General features: G+C 40.7%; 1 protein-coding gene across 7 annotated transcripts in view; it reads right to left on the minus strand.

The window, feature by feature from the left end:
• cdkl5 (cyclin dependent kinase like 5) overlaps positions 1-13544 on the minus strand; it is a 71858-nt gene that overhangs the window by 11483 nt on the left and 46831 nt on the right. For all 7 annotated transcript variants that reach the window (XM_061887124.1, XM_061887126.1, XM_061887123.1 and 4 more), the window contains 6 exons: positions 11617-12437; positions 9515-9855; positions 9294-9383; positions 3787-3892; positions 2335-2470; positions 566-671 (listed from right to left, as the gene is read on the minus strand). In XM_061887124.1, the coding sequence (XP_061743108.1) occupies positions 566-671; positions 2335-2470; positions 3787-3892; positions 9294-9383; positions 9515-9855; positions 11617-12437 (1600 nt within the window). The remainder of the gene's footprint in view (positions 1-565; positions 672-2334; positions 2471-3786; positions 3893-9293; positions 9384-9514; positions 9856-11616; positions 12438-13544) is intronic.

A 13544-nucleotide genomic window follows, 5' to 3' on the forward strand; every position in this document is an offset into this window, starting at 1 on the left:
CACTGATGCAGCATTAATCACCTGGCAACCTAGTACTGATGCAGCATTAATCACCTGGCACCCTAGTACTGATGCAGCATTAATCACCTGGCAAACTAGAAATGATGCAGCATTAATCAACTGGCAACTTAGTACTGATGCAGCATTAATCACCTGGCAACCTCGCACTGATGCAGCATTAATCACCTGGCAACCTATCACTGATGCAGCATTAATCACCTGGCAACCTCGCACTGATGCAGCATTAATCACCTGGCAACCTAGCACTGATGCAGCATTAATCACCTGACAACCTAGTACTGATGCAGCATTAATCACCTGGCAACCTAGTACTGATGCAGCATTAATCACCTGGCAACCTAGTACTGATGCAGCATTAATCAACTATGATGAATACAATTTAAAATACATTTTGGTCAAATGTAATACCTTTAAAACCAATTAGTACCATCATTTTAAATACTTTGAAGTATTACTATCCACTGTGGGTCAACAAACTTATTTGTGTTTTGCCAGTTGCCGTGGCAACCAATTGAAGGTGTGAAAGTCAAATAAACCTTCTTACTATTTGTGTCTTCTTCTTTTTCTTCTTGATGGCCCTAAAGAAACTTGCTTTTCCTTTCTCCTTGACGGCCTCGGGAGGATTCATCACCATGGCTTCTGCAGACGTCCTGCAAAACACACCTTCTACTCATCATCTACTCATCATCTTATCATCTTCTCATCATCTTCTCATCCTCACGTGACACCATCGCTAATCAGGACTCTTCATCTCACTGCACTGATTCTCACACACAGGTCTTTAGCAATAATATAAAAATTGTTTTTAAATAATATATATATATGTATATATATCTATATACATATATATATATCCATATATATATATATATATCCATATATATATATATATATATATATATATATAGATACATATATATGTATATATATGTATATATATATATATATATATATATATATATATATATATATATATATATATATATATATTAACATTGGAACTGAAAAACGTTATTTTTTTCAAATATTAGCTAATTTGGAATTTGATGGCTGCAACATGTTTCAAAGAAGCTGGCACAAGTGGCAAAAAAGAGTGAGAAAGTTGAGGAATGCTCATCAAAGACTTATTTGGAACATCCCACAGGTGAACAGGCCAATTGGGAACGGGTGGGTGCCATGATTGGATATAAAAGCAGCTTCCATGAAATGCTCACTCATTCACAGACCTTGGATCCCTCAGGCGGTACCGCATCAAAAAGCCACATCGGTGTGTAAAGGATATCACCACACGGGCTCAGGAACACTTCATAAAACCACTGTCAGTAATTACAGTTGGTCACTACATCTGTAAGTGCACGTTAAAACTCTACTATGCAAAGCCAAAGCCATTTATCAACAACACCCAGAAACGCTTCGCTGGGCCCGAGCTCAACTAAGATGGACTGATGCAAAGTGGAAAAGTCTTCTGCGGTCTGACGAGTCCACATTTCAAATTGTTTTTGGAAACTGTGGACCAAAGAGGAAAAGAACCATGGGGACTGTTGTAGGGTGAAAGTGTTGTAGGCAGCATCTGTGATGGTATGGGGGTGTATTAGTGGCCAAGGTATGGCTAACTTACACATGTGTGATGGTATGGGGGTGTATTAGTGGCTAAGGCATGGCTAACTTACACATGTGTGAAGGCACCATTAATGCAGAAAGGTACATACAGCTTTTGGAGCAACATATGTTGTTATCATGGACGCCCCTGCTTATTTCAGCAAGACCATGCCAAGAATGGGAAAGAATTCCACTTCAAAAATGTGTCTCCTCAGTTCCCAAACCTTTACTGAGTGTTGTTAAAAGGAAAGGCCATGTAACACACTGGTAAAAAGGCCTTTTTTGACGTGAGTTGCTGCCATTACATTCTAACTTCATGATTATTTCTAAAAAAAGAACAAGGTTTGTCAGGGTGAAGATGAAATATCTTGTCTTTGCAGTCTATTCAATTGAATATAAGTTGAAAAGGATTTGTTGTATTCTCTTTTTATTTAGCATTTACACAACTTCACTGCTTTTTAATGTATTTCAAGACAAAAGTTGAGTCAGCTTAGTGTTAGAAGTAACACAGTACATTATTATGAGTTGCTGCTCTATTTCCGTACATTTTTAGTGATGTTCTGGTCAAAGTGTTCGGGACACTATCCTACTAAAACTCAGCGGCCTCACTTTGGAGCGCCCGGCTTGGCTACTAATGTCCATGAGTTCAACGTTCAACTGTTCAAGCTCAAGTTGAGCTGACTTAAAAGACCTCCAGATTTCAAAAAGTTTTACCAATCAAAGGCAGTCTGGCGTTTGGAGTGGTTGGCCATGGAAACGGGGTTGCCGGGGACAACGGGTGCCCCCGGTCCTCGGCCCTGGCCGACACCCTCATGGAAAGACGAGGAGTTGTCTGGTCTTGGGGACGGGACTGGGGACAGACAAGGAGGGACAGGAAGTCACGAGGTAGAACTGCAGGGACATGCCAGTAGTTCCGCTATAAAGGCCTGGGTTAGTCTTTGTCTCAAAAGAGATGATGCAATATTATCTGCTCACAGATGCTACCTGGTGGTTGTTTGAGCACACTGCAGCCATATGTTGACTCTTCAATGCTTCTGTCACATGCAGGATTCTTACAAGAATGAGGTAAACTTACCTACTGTTTTTAATTTGAGAAAATTCCAGGAGAAAATATGATGGGCCTGCTATCTGTGCTCTGGACTTTTGGAAGCTGCCGTGGTTTAAAGTTTTTCTGAATTCCAGCGTTTTAGGTGTAACTGTACAACATGAGCTAGCCTAAAATGTTAGCATGCTTACTTTACAATGCTAACATTTAGCATGTGTGCTAACAATGACATGCTAACAGTTAGCATGTGTCACATATCAAGTGACACAGCTGTAAGGTGAATGGCTGCGGAACTACAGAAAAAAGTAAAAATAAGCGAAAAAATACTTAGCATGCTATTATTAGCTTGCTAGCATGCTAACGTTTGCATGCTAACAGTTAACAAGTGATATGGCTTGGGAGTAATTAGTAGCAAATTTAGCACAAAAACTTATCAAACTGACTGTAGCTAACGTTAGCATGCTATCAGTTAACATGCACCACATACCAGGTTATATGGTTGGAGGGTAAATGGATGCAAAAATAACCCAAAAAGCTTACCGTTTCATGTAAGCATGCTAACATTAAACATGCTAACAGTTAGCATGTTTTACATACCACGTTATATGGTTACAGGGTAAACGGTTGCAAAAATAACCCAAAAAACTTACTGTTTAATGTTAGCATGCTAACACTAAACAGGCTATCAGTTAGCATGTTTCACATACCAAGTTATAATGTCAACTCATAAATAATCACCATTAATTACAACAGATATCAGTTTGTGATGGTTTACAAAGTGAGTTCGGAGAGGAAGTGACACTAGAAAGACCTCGACCACACAGGAAGTGACACGAGAAAGACCCCGCTCACACAAGAAGTGACCCCAGAAAGACCCCGCCCATACAGGAAGTGACGGCAGAAAGACCACGCCCACACAGTGTTCAGACCCATTTGGTCAGGTGTGTGTGAGGTTTACTGTGGACTTATATCCGCCTCCTGGACTACTAATAACCAGTATCTATCGGCCCTGAAGAAACAGTATCGGTCGATCGTGTTGGCGTTGTTTGCTTAAGATTTGTGACGCTAATATTTGCTTTCATGACGAATATTGTTGATGATAATAAGAATGATAAAGTGACCTCTGTAAAAGCTGCCGACTCTCCTTGGCATGGACTCAGTGAAAATCATCCGGTTCTCCTTGGAGGACACGCCCTCCTCGCCGTGAGGGTCGTGATACATCGCCACCTGACAAGTTCACAAAGACACACAACAACACAACTTGAAAGATCTTCTAGAATAACACATCCTCAGGTGGGGCGGGGGGACATTCTGACATTAATTATATTTGTGGACAAATATGAGACTCTTTTCTAAAGCAGACTGCAATTATACAAGGAATCACCTGTCATTATTAATCACCTGTCATTAATCAAGATTAGTGACAGGTGATGGCGGCGCCAGGACGGACTGCAGCTTGCAGAAGCTCCTGGTAGAAATGGAACATTTGGCAAAAATACCGGACAATTCTGCAAATGTCATGGCTGGCTTACAGCGTGGTCACTCCGGGATCACTTACGACCGCCAGACAATTCTGGATGTGGATAGATCGGACCGTTTTGGACTAAAAGATGCGTGTTTGTTAGACCACCTGGCTAGCATGGGAATACTTCGCCGGCTACATCCAGCGGCCTGTAAAGCAGCGGCGTATAATACCAGCGGGGACCGGCGACGGAAGACACGCAAGCGGTGTGATCGAAAGTAGAAACGCGGATGCCCAGCGGGGCTAACAACAAAGCAAAAGGCTAATCCCCACAGAACACCGCTTCCTTCCATTATGAAGCTGGATTTAAATGGAAGATGCGAGCCTACTGGTCTGGGTAAGGAGTCAGTTAAATTAGAACACGTTTTTTCTGCTATGACAGTGTCAGAGTTAGACATGCGTTCTACTGAGGTGGCAAACTATGATGCGTTCAGTTTATCGCCGCACCAAGCAAACAATCAGAAAATTCCTGTCATATCAATTCCTAGATATGGTCGTAATTACGACGCATAATAAACGCAACATTATTAATATTGCTACTACGGATAATTTAATCAAAAACTCCTTAAAACAGCCCACTACCTATAATATAAGCTTTTTAAACATAAAATCATTGTCTCCCAAAACGTTATTAGTTAATGAGGTCATTAGAGACAACAATCTTAACGTCATCGGTCTCAGCGAAACCTAATTTAAACCAGACAACCTTTTTGCGCTAAATGAGGCATCTCCTCCTAACTATATGAATGCGCATATTGCCCGTCCTCTTAAAAGGGGTGGGGGGGTCGCACTAATATACAACGAAAACTTTAACCTTAGTCCTAACATAAATAATAAATATAAATCGTTCGAGGTGCTTTCTATGAAGTCTGCCACATCGCTGCCTCTATACCTGGCTGTTATCTACCGCCCCCCAGGGCCCTATTCGGACTTTATCAATGAATTCTCAGAGTATGTTGCTGATCTAGTGACGCACACCGATAATATAATCATAATGGGGGACTTTAATATCCATATGAATACCCCATCGGACCCACGGTGTGTAGCGCTCCAGACTATAATTGATAGCTGTGGTCTTACACAAATAATAAATGAACCCATGCATCGCAACTGTAATACGATAGACCTAGTGCTTGTCAGAGGTATCACCGTTTCCAAAGTTAAGATACTCCCATGTACTAAAGTATTGTCCGATCATTACCTTATAAAATTTGAGGTTCAGACGCATGTTCGTCAAACTAATAATAATAATAACTGTTATAGCAGCCGCAACATTAATACAGCCACAACGACGACACTTGCTGACCTACTGCCCTCGGTAATGGCACCTTTCCCAAAGTATGTGGGCTCTATTGATAACCTCAATAACAACTTTAACAACGCCCTGCGCGAAACCATTGATAGTATAGCACCGCTGAAGTTAAAAAAGGCTCCAAACCCCATGGTTTACTGTAGAAACTAGAGCTCAGAAATTATTATGTAGAAAGCTGGAATGCAAATGGCGCGCGACTAAACTTGAGGTTCACCATCAAGCATGGAGTGATGGTTTAATAACTTATAAACGCACGCTTACCTTAGCTAAAGCTAAATATTACTCAAATCTCATCCACCTTAATAAAAACAATCCCTAAATTTTAGTTTAGGACAGTAGCATCGCTAACCCAACAAGGGCCTCCTTCCAGTAGCTCCACCCACTCAGCAGATGACTTTATGCAATTTTTAAATAAGAAAAATGAAGTCATTAGAAAGGAGATTAAAGACAATGCGTCCCAGCTACAAGTGGGTTCTATTAACACAGATACGACTGTGTATACGGCGGATACTGCCCTCCAAAATAGTTTCTCTCGTTTTGATGAAATAACATTAGAAGAATTGTTACAACGTGTAAATGGAATAAAACAAACAACATGTTTACTTGACCCTCTTCCTGGGAAACTGATCAAGGAGCGGTTTGTATTATTAGGTCCATCGGTGCTAAATATTATAAACTTACCCTCTGGCACTGTTCCCCTAGCATTCAAAAAAGCAGTTATTCATCCTTTCCTTAAAAGACCTAACCTTGATCCTGACCTCATGGTAAACTACCGACCGGTGTCTCACCTTCCCTTTATTTCCAAAATCCTTGAAAAAATTATTGCGGAGCAGCTAAATAAACATTTAGCGTCTAACAATCTATGTGAAACATTTCAATCCGGTTTCAGGGCAAATCACTCTACGGAGACAGCCCTCGCAAAAATGACTAATGATCTATTGCTAACGATGGATTCTGATGCGTCATCTACGTCGCTGCTCCTCGATCTTAGCGCTGCTTTCGATACCGTTGATCATAATATTTTATTAGAACGTATCAAAACACGAATTGGTATGTCAGACTGAGCCCTGTCTTGGTTTAACTCTTATCTTACTGACAGGATGCAGTGCGTCTCCCATAACAATGTGACCTCGGACTATGTTAAGGTAACGTGTGGAGTTCCCCAGGGTTCTGTCCTTGGCCCTGCACTCTTCAGCATCTACATGCTGCCGCTAGGTGACATCATACGCAAATATGGTGTTAGCTTTCACTGTTATGCGATGACACCCAACTCTACATGCCCCTAAAGCTGACCAACACGCCGGATTGTAGTCAGCTGGAGGCGTGTCTTAATGAAATTAAACAATGGATGTCCACTAACTTTTTGCAACTCACGACCAAAAAACGGAAATGCTGATTATCGGTACTGCTAGACACCGACCTCTATTTAATAATACAACTTTAACATTTGACAACCAAACAATTAAAGAAGGCATTTGTATACTCTAGCCTTTAAATAGACCTCCTTTTTAGACCAGGGTTTCTCATAGTCATCATTATCACCGACGTCCCACTGGGTGTGAGTTTTCCTTGCCCTTATGTGGGCTCTACCGAGGATGTCGTTGTGGTTTGTGCAGCCCTTTGAGACACTAGTGATTTAGGGCTATATAAATAAACATTGATTGATTGATTATTCCAAATTAAAAATGTGAACATTCTGATTAAAAATAATAATCAATTGACAGCCATACAATTATTGAAAACAGATTTATCCAGGGCAAAAGACACCTAGCAAAGAGGCAGCATTCACATGCTAGAGATGTTGAGGTGTGATGAGGATAATGTCTTAATCAGCAACAAAACAGTTGACAAATGTTAACGTGCGGGCGGGTGTTGGAACATGAATGTTTATTGTTACCGTGCGAGCGGGTGTTGGGACATGAATGTTTATTGTTAACGTGCGGGCGGGTGTTGGAACATGAATGTTTATTGTTAATGTGCGGGCGGGTGTTGGGACATGAATGTGTATTGTTAACGTGCGGGCGGGTGTTGGGACATGAATGTTTATTGTTAACGTGCCGACGGGTGTTGGGACATGAATGTTTATTGTTAACGTGCGGGCGGGTGTTGGAACATGAATGTTTATAGTTAACGTGTGGGCGGGTGTTGAAACATGAATGTTTATTCTTAACGTGCAGGCGGGTGTTGGAACATGAATGTTTATTGTTAACGTGCGGGTGTTGGAACATTAATTTTTATTGTTAATGTGCGGGCGGGTGTTGGGACATGAATGTTTATTGTTAACGTGCGGGCGGGTGTTGGGACATGAATGTTTATTGTTAACGTGCCGACGGGTGTTGGGACATGAATGTTTATTGTTAACGTGCGAGCGGGTGTTGGAACATGAATGTTTATAGTTAACGTGCGGGCGGGTGTTGGAACATGAATGATTATTGTTAACGTGCAAGCGGGTGTGGGAACATGAATGTTTATTGTTAACGTGCGGGCGGGTGTTGGAACATGAATGTTTATTGTTAACGTGCAAGCGGGTGTGGGAACATGAATGTTTATTGTTAACGTGCGGGCGGGTGTTGGAACATGAATGTTTATTGTTAACGTGCGGGCGGGTGTTTGGACATGAATGGTTATTGTTAACGTGCAAGCGGGTGTTGGAACATGAATGTTTATTGTTAACGTGCGGGCGGGTGTTTGGACATGAATGTTTATTGTTAACGTGCAAGCGGGTGTTGGAACATGAATGTTTATTGTTAACGTGCGGGCGGGTGTTGGAACATGAATGTTTATTGTTAACGTGCGGGCGGGTGTTTGGACATGAATGGTTATTGTTAACGTGCGGGCGGGTGTTAGAACATGAATGTTTATTGTTAAAGAGCGGGCGGGTGTTGGAACATGAATGTTTATTGTTAACGTGCGGGCGGGTGTTTGGACATGAATGGTTATTGTTAACGTGCAGGCGGGTGTTAGAACATGAATGTTTATTGTTAAAGAGCGGGCGGGTGTTGGAACATGAATGTTTATTGTTAATGTGCGGGCGGGTGTTGGAACATGAATGTTTATTGTTAACGTGCGGGCGGGTGTTTGGACATGAATGTTTATTGTTAATGTGCGGGCGGGTGTTGGAACATGAATGTTTATTGTTAACGTGCAAGCGGGTGTTGGAACATGAATGTTATTGTTAATGTGCGGGCAGGTGTTGGAACATGAATGTTTATAGTTAACGTGCGGGCGGGTGTTGGAAGATGAATGATTATTGTTAACGTGCGGGCGGGTGTTGGAACATGAATGTTTATTGTTAATGTGCGGGCGGGTGTTGGAACATGAATGTTTATAGTTAACGTGCGGGCGGGTGTTGGAAGATGAATGATTATTGTTAACGTGCGGGCGGGTGTTGGAACATGAATGTTTATTGTTAACGTGCGGGCGGGTGTTGGAACATGAATCTTTATTGTTAACGTGCAAGCGGGTGTTAGAACATGAATGTTTATTGTCAACGTGCAAGCGGGTGTTAGAACATGAATGTTTATTGTTAACGTGCGTTCAGTATTGTGTGTGAGTGTGTTTCAGTAGTGTGTGTGAGAGAAAAACATTTCAGTTGTTCATGTGAGAGCATTTCAGTATTGTGTATAAGTGTGTTTCAGTAGTGTGTCATTCTGAATCATGTCCCTAACGGCCCTTCATAATCTAGTGTCTACTGTCTACAAGTATTAATACTAATAATGAGTAGTATGAATGAATGAATAAAAAGAGTGTAGTGTGTAAAAGATGTTGCAAAAAGAGACATTTGGAAATCAAACCTCGTGTTTGGACCTCTGGCCGTGGAAGGCAGCGGTGGAGTCCAAGATAGCGGCACACGGGTGGTTCAGGTCTTTAGGGGACGGCTCGCCCTGCGGAGGAGACCGACACGCAGCGGTGAGAACGCCTCCGGGCCAAGATGGCGGTGGTGAGGGCGCCACCGGGCCAAAATGGCGGCGGTGAGAGCTCCACTGGCCGAAGACGGCGGCGTGGCGTGACTCACCCTGGTGTCGCTGCAGTCCTCGCGAGAGGAGCTCCCCGAGTGGGCGGTGCGGTGCTGCAGCTGTGGGGAGAGAAGCTGCAGACTACTGGCTCGTGTCGGGACCACCTGCCCCGGGGGAGGCAAGCCCGCCATATTGGATTCTACGCCGTGCGGCCGGTGGCGCTCTCTCCTCACGTACATGGAGTGGCGCTGCGGGCGCTGCTGGGAGGAGAAGGGTGAGGTGTAGCCCAGGCCATAGTGGTAGGACTCATGTGGGGAAGGAAGGGTGCGAGTGGACGACACCCCCACACCACCTCCTGGTCCTGGTCCTGGGTCCAGCAGCTCTGCAGCCTTGGACTCGTCTGTGGGTCACAACCAGCATCATAACACCTCTCAGGGACTTCTCAACTACTGAGCTAAATGCCAATTGACTTGTAGCTCCAACTGAAATAACATACACACACATATATACATATATATATGTGTATATATATATATGTGTATATATATATATATATATATATATATATATATATATACACACACACACACACACATACATATACATATATATATATATATATATATATATATATACACACATATATATACATACATATATATATTAAAACACACACCATAGGAAAATAAATCCCCCAAAGATATTTAAAAGTGGAATATTTGTGTTTGCTTTCTTCTTAGATTTGACTTGTTTCCGCTTTTATTCCATTTCTTAAGTGTTTTTAGAATGATCTTTTTAGTTTCAGTTTTTTAGCAATAGTATTTTTAAAATGAACTTATGTTCGTTAGTAATAGTATTTTTAGAATGAAACAAAGTTTTTTTAGTAATAGCATTTTTTAGAAGAAACTGAAGTTCTTTTGTAGAAAGAACTTACGTTTTTTTTAGTAATAGTATTTTTAGAAGGAACTTAAGTTGTGTTGTTAAAATATTTTTTGGAATTAACTTAAGTTTTTTTTTAGTAAAAGTATTTTTAGAATGAACTTAAGTTTTTTAGTAATAGTATTTTTAGAATAGTTATGTTTTTTTTAGTAATAGTATTGTAAAAATGTATTTTTAGAATGACATTTATTTTTTTTAGAAGAAGTATTTTTTAATAAACTTACGTTTTTTTATTAATAGTATTTTATAATTAAGTTAAGTTTTTTTTTAGTAATAGTATTTTTAGAATTAACTTAAGTTGTGTTGGTGAAAGTAATTTTTAGAATTAACTTAAGTTTTTTTTTAGTTAAAGTATTTTTTTTAGAATGAACTTACGTTTTTTTTAGTAATAGTACTTTTACAATAAAGTTATATTGTTTTAGTAACAATATTGCTAGAATGAACTTATGTTTTTTCTTAGTAAAAGTATTTTTAGAATTACATTTATTTTTTTTTTAGTAGAAGTATTTTTAGAATACGTTTTTTTATTAATAGTATTGTTAGAATTAACTTTTATTTTTTTAGTAATAATATTTTTAAAATGAGCTTCTTAAGTTTTATTACTAATAGTATTTTTAAAATTAACGTCTTATGTTTGTTAGTAGATTGATTGATTGATTGAGTAAAAGTATTTTTAGAATGAACTTTTTTTTAGTAAAAGTATTTTTATAATGAACTTTTTTTAGTAAAATAATTTTTAGAACAAACTTATGTTTTTTTAGTAATAATATTTTTAAATGAGCTTTTTAAGTTTTCTTAGTGAAAGTATTTTTTAAATTAACTTATGTTTTTTTGTGAAAGTATTTTTAGATATAACTCATGTTTTTTTAGTAATAGGATTTTTAAAATGAACTTGTTTTTTTAGAAAACTTATTTTTAGAATGAACTTAAGTATTTTTAGTAAAATCATTTTAAGAATGAACTTAATTTTTTATTAAAACTATTTTTTAGAACAAACTTAAGTTTTTTTAGTGAAAGTATTTTCAGAATGGATTTAAGTTTAGTTTTTTTTAAGTATATTGAGAATGAATTTTTTAGTTTTATTTTATTTATTTATTTTTTTTAAATCAAAAGTATATTAGATTACACTTAAGTTTTTTTAGTAAAATTATTTTTGGAATGAGCCGCTGGCCGTTACAAAATGGTTAACAGTCCTAAGTGATGAAAAGGGAAAGTTGCCCACCTGGAGCCAAAGATTTATGTCTGGATTTGTGTCTGGAGGAGGAGTCCAGCGTGCTGCTCTCCAGGCGGACGTTTCCGGCGGCTCGGGAGGCGGGGCTATGTCCCGAGCGCTCGGCGTGGCGTGCGGAGGGGCTGCCAGGAAGCCCCGGCACTCCCGAGGGGGCGTTGAGGTCGAGGCAGCTGGCGGGGAAAAAGCGAGCGCTCGGTGCCACTGCGGCGTTGGCGTTGGGGTTGGCGTCGTCGTGGTGCGGGCGGCCATCGCTGAGGTTGCCCACAGACTTGGTATCGCTCAGAGCGCCGTGGCTCTTGGACAAGCTCAGATAGGAGGCGGAGCTTTTGGACGAGGACGACATGGATCCGTGGGCGGAGTCGGCCATGTTGTGGGTGTGTCGGCCATGTTGTTTCTCTCCAGCTGACTGCAGGGTGTTGGAGGTGTGCCGCCCACCTTGTTGTTGTTGTTGTTGTTGTTGATGTTGTTGTTGATGTTGTTGAGCACGAGAAGAGGCGGGGGTCTTGTACTTTGCTCCATGGCCTTGTTCCGTCAACTTGGCCGAAGGTCCCGGACTGAAGTCGAACTCCGTCTTGTTGGCGACCTCCTTGGGGCTGAGCAGGTTGTTGTTGTTGCTCAGGTCTTTGCTGGAGCGGTTGAGGGTCTGGGACAGGTACTGGGTCTTGGGGTAGAGAATGGGACTCAGACTGGACGGGGCTTTGTTGCCATTGACAAAACTCTCGTTGCCTAAGTGATGGAGGTCTCCGTGTCGAGGGAGGCTGGAACATTCTTTGCTGCTGGAGCGACGCTGGCTGGACGACTTGTTGTGACTCCTGCTTGGACACACACACACATCAGTACACTAATGTTGCATTTTCCTGTTTGGCCACTGGGGAGCAGCACAACACAATGACAAGGACACAGCGGGGTTATTATGACATTATTATTGGACATGTGGCGATGACATTGTTTTGGAGCACAGGTGTCAAGGTCAAGACCCAGGGGCCAGATCTGGTCCGCCACATCGTTTTGAAAACCTGCACATACTTGTTTTCTTCATTTTTCTTTTGGCATAAAATGCATAAAAGCCTGCAGGCAACTGCATGTATTTTGACTGAAACATGATTTGATCATGCAACAAACATGATTTCCACATACTGTATATTCCAGTTGAAAAGAAAATACTGTATTTACTTCTCACACTGGCTTTATGATTTTCAAACTAGTTATCCATCAATTTGTATAAAAATCATAATAAATATGACGGCAATTGTGTCATAATGAGCACTTTAAAATGTTTTAAAAAATAGATTAATATCCATTTTGAATTTGGAGGAATCAGGATTAATCAGAGTTAATTACCTGTTTGTATAATTTCAAGTAACTTGAAAAAAAAGGCCAATATTGAGACACAAATAACATTTTATCAGCAGAATGTCAAACAGAAACATTTAGTAAAAGTTTAACTTGAATGCACGTCATCATTTATATTTAGAGGTGCAGGCTTCAGCACCACAGGAGCAACATTTGGAAGTCCTGGAAGGGACAGGAAGTAGCCAAGAGACCCCAGAAACAACAAATGAGGCTACCAGGCCCCCAATACTACATCAGCAGTTGGGCAGCACAGGTGGTATTTCAACTACAACAACTCGTCAGACTAAAATGTGAGAGCAGAAATAAACTGTTCATATTTGACATCTGCTCAGTCACTAAAGTCACTTTTGTAAACTTTTTAGCCACCGTGACTCATGCTGACTTTGAGTCTACGTACGTACGTCCAGCTCTTTCACAGGTGGCGATTCAATTAAACTGCTTTATGATCTCAGATCCTCCAGGCCCAAGTCCTGGCAGAGCACCGCCCTCACCAGCCTGGGTCCGGTGAGACCCGCCCAAGGACTGATTTCTGACCGAGCAACCGACTGACAGACTGACCAACCAAC

This window comes from Nerophis ophidion, linkage group LG25 (genome assembly GCF_033978795.1).
Source record: "Nerophis ophidion isolate RoL-2023_Sa linkage group LG25, RoL_Noph_v1.0, whole genome shotgun sequence".
Classification (NCBI taxonomy): Eukaryota; Metazoa; Chordata; class Actinopteri; order Syngnathiformes; family Syngnathidae; genus Nerophis; species Nerophis ophidion.